The sequence below is a fragment of the Empidonax traillii genome, unplaced genomic scaffold (assembly GCF_003031625.1).
Source record: "Empidonax traillii isolate 1590-97213 ecotype Southwest subspecies unplaced genomic scaffold, ASM303162v1 scaffold715:size483424, whole genome shotgun sequence".
NCBI classification, from domain to species: Eukaryota; Metazoa; Chordata; class Aves; order Passeriformes; family Tyrannidae; genus Empidonax; species Empidonax traillii.
The window spans coordinates 118310-128583 of record NW_020955908.1 but is presented as its reverse complement, the minus strand read 5'-3'; the positions used below and the strand labels follow the sequence as shown (position 1 = coordinate 128583).

The 10274-nt window shown below is 38.2% G+C and overlaps 1 protein-coding gene across 2 annotated transcripts in view; it reads left to right on the top strand.

Moving 5' to 3' along the window:
- Positions 1 to 879: 879 nt before the first annotated feature.
- Positions 880 to 10274, top strand: part of DNAH3 (dynein axonemal heavy chain 3) — a 49028-nt gene continuing 39633 nt past the window's right edge. For both annotated transcript variants that reach the window (XM_027900185.1, XM_027900184.1), the window contains exons 1-12: positions 880 to 982; positions 2012 to 2122; positions 3130 to 3355; positions 4408 to 4456; positions 4950 to 5130; positions 5661 to 5850; positions 6240 to 6435; positions 7319 to 7444; positions 8131 to 8326; positions 8896 to 9075; positions 9448 to 9584; positions 9743 to 9848. In XM_027900185.1, the coding sequence (XP_027755986.1) occupies positions 2036 to 2122; positions 3130 to 3355; positions 4408 to 4456; positions 4950 to 5130; positions 5661 to 5850; positions 6240 to 6435; positions 7319 to 7444; positions 8131 to 8326; positions 8896 to 9075; positions 9448 to 9584; positions 9743 to 9848 (1674 nt within the window). In that variant the 5' untranslated portion in view covers positions 880 to 982; positions 2012 to 2035. The remainder of the gene's footprint in view (positions 983 to 2011; positions 2123 to 3129; positions 3356 to 4407; positions 4457 to 4949; positions 5131 to 5660; positions 5851 to 6239; positions 6436 to 7318; positions 7445 to 8130; positions 8327 to 8895; positions 9076 to 9447; positions 9585 to 9742; positions 9849 to 10274) is intronic.

Here is a 10274-nt window from a genome sequence, read left to right as displayed (position 1 = left end):
GGAGATGTTTGGGTTCAAGATTTTGAATCTTTAAATTTTTTTTTTTCTAATTCTTTCTAAGAAAATTTGGATTTATGTGGCCTTTATTGCTTCAGGAGCTTCCTTGCTCTGTGCAGTATTTTCATGCAAAAGTCAGAATATCTCAGGTGTTTTAGGACTAAATTGTTCGTAGCTTTCAGAGGTAAAAGGAGCCTGTACAGTTCCTCACTGGTTCCACAACTGAATCTCCCTGACCACAGCTTGGCACAACACTGTGCTGAAAGGGGCTGTTTTCTCTCTGCTGGGGAAGGAGAGGGAGGAGGGAATTCCTGTCTCCGAGCACCAGCTATGCTGTAACTGGGGCAACAAAGCCGAGGAGTGAGAGGCAGAGTGTCAGCTGGGACAGGCAGAGGAACTGGGAACAAGGACACCTTGCAGGTAGTACCTGCTCTTACCCTGCTCCCTCATGCATCCTGCGGATGTGTAAGGCATGCTAGGCATCTCTCTCCTTCTCTTTTCCCATTCTTTTTGATATGTGCTTATTTCTCATGGCAATTAATGTGTGGCTGTGTCTGCTATAAACCACAGCTGGGGGCCCAGAGTCCCTGGGATATTAAAAGAGCAGGAAGGAAGCTGATTTTGGAGAAAGTGGAAAGAGCAGGGTGGGGGGAAAATCCAGCTTGAAAGACATCTGGGGAGAGCTGGAAAGATTAAGGTGAAAAGTGAGCTTGAGAAGAATGGAGAGAAAAGGAGAGCATGGAGGTTTGGAGGGAGGGAAGGTTTACTGTTGCAAACAAGGCAGGGAAGAGCTCGGATTCTTCTTCCTGGCAATTGGGATAGAAGCTGATTGACACCTTATGCACTGCCTGAAATGAGTCTGTCAATTCTTTTCCAGAGCATGTAACAACAAGGGCGTTTATAGTGAGGGGGAGGACGGAAAAACTCTAAGCAAACAGAAGACCAAAGCAAAATAAAGCCAACACAGAACCTGAGGCTCCTGAGGGTAAGTTCTCTCTGCAGTGACTGTGAAAGATCAGTAACTTTTTCAGAACTTCAGATGAAATTGGTCATTACTGGTGGTTAGTGGTTTGACATTGGAAGTACTCTAATTAGAAGGCACTTGCTGAATATTCTTTAGATCTAATCCTTTATAATTTACTTATTAAGGATTCCTTTTCTCAGATATTTAGCTGTTTGAAAGGTTAATTGGCATCTAAGTCAAGAGTTGCTTTAGAATGAACAATGGCTTTTTTAATAACTCTTGTACCTTTAAGAATGAATGACTCTCCTCATAAACTTCATAGTTTATTCATTTTTAAGGCACCCTAAGGCCCAATCCTTTGGTCATTAATCAAGAGCAATTCATGCTCTCTTTAATGAAATATGTCTGGCAGTGGTAATGTCTTCATTTCTCTGTGTGTGTGTGTGTGTGTGTGTGTGTGTGTGTGCAGGCATGCTGGGGAAAACCAAGGAGGTAAATCAAATCAGTCCTTTCTCGAATTTAATTTCTAAATGGGCTCTAATTTGATTTTGAGGAGGTCACAATTTTGTCTGCTGGAAAATTAGGTTCCAGCAGCCTAGTTTTTCAGTGATATATCAGAAAGCAATAAAAATATGTTACAGTTATGTAAAAATGATGATGTTATTCAAGCATAATTGTATTGGGTAATGATTTCCTCTTTCAGGGTGATACCACATATGTTCAGATACCACATACTTCTCACCTCCTTGTTCTGGTAGTTGTCAGGAATTTGTTCCTCATGAATCTCCTAAACAAATATGTTTTAGGAAATTCAGAGTAGAGTATGGGTGAGGCTTTGGCCTATTTGATGGTGGTTAGAAGTTTTATCAAATGGCTGCAAAGAACATGTTTTGCTGAGAAACCTACTCCACAGAGTGTCTGTTGCTTTAAATTTTAAAAGTTTGCAATATGTAATTTACAATAGAAACTGAAAGCAGCTGTTTTTCTATCATTAATCTTTTTTGAAACATTTCATAAATATCTTTGAAGCTGTTTTTCATTTCTGTCTAGTCGCAAAACAATTCTGAGTACAACATGAGTCATGCAAAGCAGTTCCCGGACTTACCTTCCTCTACCTCTGCTTCTGCTTCTGCTTCAGCTGCACCTGCAGACTTGCAGGAGGTACGTACTCCCTCCCTTTGTGTCAGTGTTTACATTACATTCCATGTGTAGCAGATTCCCATTCTTTGCCATGTGGTTTAGTGGGCATGGTGGTACTCAGGCAATGTTGGACTTGATGACCGTGGAGATCTCTTCCAGCCTTAATGATTCCATGGTTCCAAGAACATTCAGGATTCTATCTTCTGTACTTTTTCTCTCTGAGGATATCCTGAAATACACCTCTTGGCTCTTGTGCCTCTGAGCTGTCTCATTAGAGTTTAGACATTAGGACAAGCCAGTCAGTAGATCACAGAATCGTAGAATCAGCAGGGTTGGAAAAGACCTCCGAGATCAAGTCCAACCCTTGATCCAACACTGCTGTGGTTACCAGACCATGGCACTAAGTGACACATTCAGTATCATCTTAAAAACCTCCAGGGACAGTGAATCCACCACCTCCCTGGGCAGCCCATTTCAATGTCTGATCACTCTCTCTGTAAAAAATTTCTTCCTAATATCCAACCTAATCACCTGAGAAAACATGGAATGAACAGACAGAAGAAATCCTGTACTGATGTGAGAGAAAAATGAAAGCTGAATTTGTTAACTTGCACTATTGTTCAGTTATTACAAGGGTTGTGTTAAAAGTAGGCAGGTCACTAACAAAGCTGGAGGAACAGGAATTTTCTAATTTTAAGCAAGTGTAAGGAGAAGATAGAAAAGCAGCAAGATGGAGATGTGGGGGAGTAGAAAGTACCAGATAATATACTAATGTCTTCTCTTATTTATAAAAAATACCTTGATTATGCAAAAAAAATGCAGGAGTACTCCTACTGCTGTGTAAAATTATCCTTATACATGTGAGGAACACGGTGATCGAAAAACAGATCAATGGTCAGACGCCTTTGTCAGACCTATGTATTTGCTTTTTATACTGTTTGGTGCTTAATACTGTTCTAGCTCTAAGAAGGCTTTTACAATTACTGTGCTGTGTAAAACTTTTGCTTTCCCCCTTCCTCCAATTTCAGCTTCTCCTTCAGAAGAACGCCTATCCCCCTCTGATGCAACAATCCTCGTTGACTTTGGCAGCTCCATTCAAGGAACAGAATTACTACCGGAGCCCGAGTGACTCCATAGCCAACAACTACACCCTCACTGCCCGGGATTTGAAAATGAAAGATGTGTGCAAAGTGAAGTCCTCTTCAATGACAGAGTTATCACAGGCTTCAGGAGAGCAGAGGACACCCTCACCACGTATCCATATTTCAGTGTGTTCAGAGGTTTAGCCTTGCTTGTTGTACATTTTTATCTCTCATTCTTTGTCTGCTAAAGCATCATCCCTGGAAAAATCACTTGTCCCTAATAAAGGCTTATATCACTTCAGGGTCAGTGTAGACAAACTTCCCGGTGTATGCATAACTTTAATAAATGAAAGGCCAGTTTCTCATTAACTAGTTAGGTTCATCCCTCCAGATATTCATATGTAATAACTTGGAGGGAATTGTTTGCAAAGCAGTAAATGAACAAACAGCAGATTAGCTTTTATTATTGCTAGAAGTAGATGTCAGTACCAACAGGAAAATAGAAACAAATTCAGTGTGCATCCCTCATATGCTCCTATTGATGAGTTTGCCTACCAAACAAGGTGGAGGACAGGCATTAAAATTACACTTGAGAATCAAATCCAAGAAATATTACTTAATACACTGTTTTCATCTGAACCGTGTAATTTATGTATTTGTTAGCAAACTGTGCATATACGTTATGAAATATTTTATGCTGTTGATTCAGCACAACATGTGATATAAAGCAAATAAGGTTAAGTCACAGTACTTTTGCCACTTAAGTTTACCAACAGCTTACAAGAGTAAGGTGTTTAGGCTTTAAGTATATTACGAGCTGAAGATGTCAAATTAACTCCATTACTTAGTTTGAAATTTTTTTCATGTGCAGTGTATTTGGTGGAACTGTGCATCTTATAGAAGTGCTTTTATATTCAAAACAGAAAGTCCCAGTGCAGAAAATAACATTTGTGCAGGGAGATAAGTAAGCTCTGAAGTCTTAAGCATAAACTGAATGCTTTCCTGAACCTATTTTATAGTCCCAGAATCAGCAAGATTATTCAACACATGATTTTAATGTCTTGCTAAAGGCTAAGTCAAACCTAAATACTTCTTTGTGACATCGTAGTTCTCTTTTATTTCATTATCTGATTAATTACCTTAGCTCTGTTTTTCACCAGTCTGAAATAATACCTTATTTGAAAGATACATATGCATGTGATTTTCCTTAACTGGTATTTAAAGCTCCAAAGAAAAAGCTCAAACGTACACAAAGACGATGGAGTTCTGATAGGTAATGTCATGTAACGCTATAAAGAGACAGATTATTACAACCAGTCTAGTCTGAGTTGTGATTTAATGTTCCTTTTTACTTGGATGCTGTGTTAAGCATCCAAGCATGAAGTTTTAAGTCTCCACAAAAAATACGTGTGCATCAAGACTGACTCCTGTGTCGTAAGATTTTGATAAGATAATCGCATGAAAGTCTTGGGCAACCTAAATAACTGGGTTAGGAGGTTTGGCTCTGATAGAATTGCTTATAAAATGTTGCCTGAGGGATGCTGGGCAGTTGTAAGGTTTACATGATTGTATTCTTTATGTTAAAGTAGTATACTGTATTAGACAATTTAAATGAGGTTTTTTTTAATTGAGTAATTGAAATAATTCCATGGGTCATCCTTGTCCTCAGTGTAGGGCAGGTGGTTTATTTAAGGCTTGTTGTTTGTCCATCCGTTACTGCTTCTTTATTCACTAAGGTTGTATTCTTTTTTTTTTTTTTTCAAAAGCACTTTGTTAAGCACTTTGAATCCCATTTCACTGAGTGCACCTCCTCATGTGGCAGACCTGCATGTCCTAAATTACACAGACAACCAGCCACTGACCCCAGAAGAACAATTTGCTGTCATGGATTTGCATGAGAAGGAGATAAGTAAGCGAGAAAAGCCACCTTCAAGCAGTGATATAGAGGTATTTTTATAATTTCTTTTTAAGATAAAAGTAGCAGCAATAATCATCCTCAGTATATCTGTAAACTATTTACTAAAATTAGTTGAGAAAAGAAGGCAGTACATGAGGTTTAGAAAATGTAAGTATTCAGTAGTGCAAACTGCTGTTAAATATTGTCAACTCCTTTCTCATTTGTTTCTAGCTACTCTGATTTTTGTTATAAATTGTTTAATTCACAAATTGAAGTACTTCCCAAATTCTTAACCCGTCACCTCATTTGCTAGTAGTTTCTCTTTAGTAATTTAATACGTTGCACTCAGTTCTAGTGGTGTATATATTTACATCAAAACAAGTGAATGTGTTGTAAAGGTGTCAGGCATTGGCAGTGCTTTAAAAAGAACCAAGAATCAGATAGCCAAAATCCATGACATTCAACCACCTTTCAATTACAGAAAAGGTTCAAGTGATAGAAAAGCTAAAAATACTTTGTAGTAATTCCTTATCAGTCAGAAAATTCCTACAATAAGCATAATGTTTTAACCATTTGTTAGCGGTACTGTTACTACATATACAATGGAGTGCAGGAGGACATGGTGGCACCTCAGGATGAGGAAGTGATGAATGAAATTTTAAGCCACGTTCCAACTCGCATGCTTACTAACCCAAGCCTGGAGAAATTTCTTGCAAGGTTAAAAGAAGAGATTAAGACTGACTATTACATCGGCCTCATGAAAGCCATTGGTAAGACTCAAAATCTCTGAGCTGTTCCAAGTGTGTAGACATTTATTGCACTTTCAAAGCAAACCTTCATTCTGATTTTAGCCTCCATGGAGAATTCCTTTGGGGTCAGAAGAACTACAACAGATGTTTGCAAAAAAATAACCTCTGATCATTCTACATAACATTCCAGCTTCTCTCGTTTTCTTTTCCTGAAACAATTTTATAGTCAAATTTTTAGTTTGATTTTTATGCTGTATTTTATCCTAAAAACATACAAGTAAGGATATGACCATGTTAGTTTTAAGAGTGCAGAATTCTACAGCTTCCTGCACTGATAAGAGATAGTGCTGTCGAATGCAGGTTTTGAGCCATCCATGCAGTCTCACCATGATACAAATGATTTGTTGTAGTTGATTACGTCCTGATGGATCCAGCTGAGAGAGAGAGGCTGTCTATTCGAAGTACCCCACGCCCTTTTCCCCGGAGGGTTGTGTGTGCACCAGTGCCGTGGCACAGCTCCTATGGAGAAACGAAAATGTGGAATGAAAGGAATCTGTTCGTGGTGAATTCGTTGATGCTCACTTTGCAAGAGCTCTGGCTTTCTGAGTAAGATGCTTGTTCACAGGATCTTAATGAAACTGAGGATGTGTTTATTTAATGGCTTGATTAGAGAGTGCATCTGCTGACTTCTCTACGTATGCTTAGAGATCTTGGGGGAGCCACTATGAAGAAAGTGGCAAAATATGTCTGTTTTCTAAGTAATTCTTTTTTCTGAGCCTGTAAGAATTCCAGTGTCAAATGATTGTTTCCTGCAATCTCTGAATGCAAGCATGAACACATTTTACATGTCCACAGTGAAGAATGGATGTATTTGTGCTGTGAAAAGATCATCCCATTTGTTATAAACTGTAATCCCTAAATTAAGAATCAACGCTCAAATAAATGGTGATTTGGAATTCTCATCCTTATTGCTAAACTTAACAAAATTAACTCCTAACACTGAGTATCTTTCAAATGACTGTACCTGGAATTTGCTCTGGGGACATTAGAAAATTGAGATCTGTTATCTTATGAAGTTAAATGGTAGTGTAATCCTGAGAGCTGGATTAGCATGTAAGAAACATTTTCAGGAATTGAAGGTCTTGTGTGTTACAGACTGTGATATGTGCCCTACAGAGGAGTCAGGATAGGCACTCATTGATGTGGAATAGAAGCAGTAGGTGTCATTCTGTGTGTTCTTTAATGACTGGATACACTCATAAAACTAGGAAAAGGATAAGAGGATTTAGTTTTAAAACAACAAGTCCAAATTAAATTTATTAAGCGGTTCATGTTTGTTGATAACCAAAACCCAATGAGAAATGCCCTTGTTGGAAAGCTTAGCAATGAAATCATATTTTTAATATTTATAAGTACATATGAGACCTTCCTGACTATTCATGGGTGTTTGTTTTTTTTTTTAAATCTACTCTTTGTTTTACTTCCACAGGTACAGCCATCTGAGGTTTGTTCGCACTGCAGAGATGCTCTGTGGGCACCTGCCACTGCTGCCTGATGAATTTGAGGAGATCGTTCGAAGACACTGTGTGGAAGCTCGAGACGCCCTTCAGAACAAGTCAGTGCCAACTGTAGTAGCAGTAAATAGAGTATTTTAGGATCTGATTTATGTGAAGGTCCCCTTTAAAAACAGATCTTAGACTGAGATGACACTAGTCCCAACCACAAGGCTGCCAAAACAAAGGGGTAAATAGCAGAGAGGAATAAACATCGGGATGCTGACAGAGCCATTGGAACTGCAGGAGTGCTCGTACAAGAGCAAATGGTAATAAAGTACGAGTAAATGTAGACTGAAAATCAGAAGGTTTCTAACCTTGAGAGGAGGGAGCCTAGATCTGTAAAAATGGTGACAGAAAACCTTTATTTTTTAACTATGGAAATCGATCAGTTAAAGAGTTTATATGAGACACACGAGAGAAGGTACCTGTATTCTGCCACTTGAGATCTCTTCCAAACTCATTTCCCATTTAATGCTAATAATTGAATATTGTCAGTAGTATTTTGCTTCTTGCTAATAATTTAAACTAATAGTATGGCCCATTATAACAACAATCCTTAGCTTTAAAACTCAGGTTTCCTCTAAGTCCTGGTAGGTACAGTTTTGTTTCATATCTGGTTAACAGTTCTCTTCTAGCCCTTTGAATCTTATTCTTTGGGTGATTTCTGAGCTTACATTTCATTGCAAGGAGCAAAGTAAGACTAATGAGCTTCTAAAAACTTCGTCTCCGTATTATTTCGTTGCAGGTGGATCCCAACCTGTGCATCTGTTTTCATTGATCAGAAAAATAAATGGCTTCATTTTGCTCCTGAAAGGGACTCAGATTCCTCTCAGCGAGTTGAAAGCTACTTTGGCTCAGTGGCAGCTCTGATGTCGTTACAATTACGTGAGATGGTTGTTAACTCCTTAGAAGATCTTCTTGAATTTTTTATGACCCACAAGGTATGTGATGTGAGCCTTGCATCTGGGTGATGATGGTTGGGTTTTTAAAGTATTTTTTAGTTTTGTCTTGTGGCCTGGTTTGTTTTTTTTTTTGTTTTGTTTTAATCTGTTTATTTGTTTGTTTGTTTTTAAAATCATTATAACATCTACATTATCAGTCTAGTCATGAATTAGGGTTCCACTACTGTAAAGAGAGTTTGGGGATAGGGCAGTTCTTACCAACCTAAGGCAGTTTAAAAATCCACAGGCTTCTAGATTTTATGTCTGAATTTTTTTTTTTTTTAGAATTTTAGTTTTGTGCAGTGATTAGTGCTTTACTTCTGTTACTTAATGGAAAATCAAGGCATTTAGGCTTAAATACAGTTTCTTAATTCCAGCTTTTGTAGATTCCTTTAGGAGTCAGCACCTTAAGACCTTATTTAGAGCATCAGGTTTTGAATGAAAATCAGGAAAGATGATTCCATTGGTGCTGTGCAGTTAAGATACTTGGGGGAGTTCGAATATTTTTACAATTATTATTCTTAGAGCTCATTTCATTGTTAAGCAAAATTTTCATTCTTTTCCCTAAGGATGGAAATGATTTTACAGAACCGTATCGAGAAATGCAGTTCTTTATACCTCAGATACTGAGAGTCAAACTGTGTGTGAAGGAACCTGAGATTGCCTTTGAGCCATCCCTGAGAGGATGTTGGGATTTAATCAGTCATTCCTTCAGGGAGATCCTGCGCAGTGCTGAGGAACTTCCAAAGGTACTGCCTAAGTTATAACTCCTTACAAAATACAATATTAATAAAAAGTATCTATAATAAAAAGATGAAGCCAAAACTGACAAACAGAGGATAAAGATGAGGGTTGTGTATCACAAACTGTGTGAACTTCTGTGATTATAGCAGATATTTTTCGGATTCAAGTTTTATTAAAGCACTGCTTTGATTTTCATGTAGTTTTCACAAGCAAACCATGTGTATAACCAGGTGTTAATTATGGCTCAGAGCCTTTTCACATTGCAGTGTTTTTACCAAATAATACATTTTTTTTTGAAGTGGTGGGTGAATGGGTAATAGAATACCTTATTTCCACTATTCTGTGTGTTATTACATATTTACAATGATTCCCTTTAGGTAGAAAGACTTCTGTTTCCAAAGTTACAAAGAGATAATCTCACTCTCAGTACGGTCAAACCAGAGGAATCTTTGTTTACAGAGTATATCAACAAACTTGAAAAGATCTTTGAGAGCAACATAGTTGGTCCACAGAAGTAAGTTTTGGCTGATAACTCCACTGCCCTTCCAAACCCTCAGTTTCATAACACTATCCCTTTGACAAAAATAGACAGTTGGAGTGTATTTGTTTCTTTTTATAGAGAAGCTTCATATTGGAATCTTATGTTCATTTTTGTGATCTTCTGTGTTTAAGGTATTTAAATGTGTACAGGAAATACAGCAATCTCTTGAACAATGAGGCACAGCAGGATGTCACAGATTTCTGGAAAAAAGGTCCTTCTTTAGAAGCTTTAACTGAGGTAATGGTGTTGCTGACAACTGCAACGCGTTATACAGCAGCTCACACATCACACTTGACTTCCTAATATATTTCCTAAAGAACAAATCACTTGTTTTACCCTTGGGAATACTAGGAATTACTCAATTTACATAGCCCCTCACTGTAGGGCTGCTGTGCAAATGGAGGAGGAGGTTTCTTAATGACCATCTTCCGTGAGTTTTGTTGTTTTCCTTAGCAGAAGTCCAGTAGAAGGCTGCCCAGAGTATTTGGTCAATCTGTAGCTTACTTGTCTTTTGACTGTCTTGTCCTCAGTCAGCCCTGTCTGCTCTTCTCTTTGCATTCCTGGCTAAATCCTCCTTTAGGCATCTTGTGGTCTTCCCTCCTATGGCATTTTACGCTGCAAAGCTTTCAGCCCTGCAGTCTGGGGGTAGGAGCAAAGCTCTGG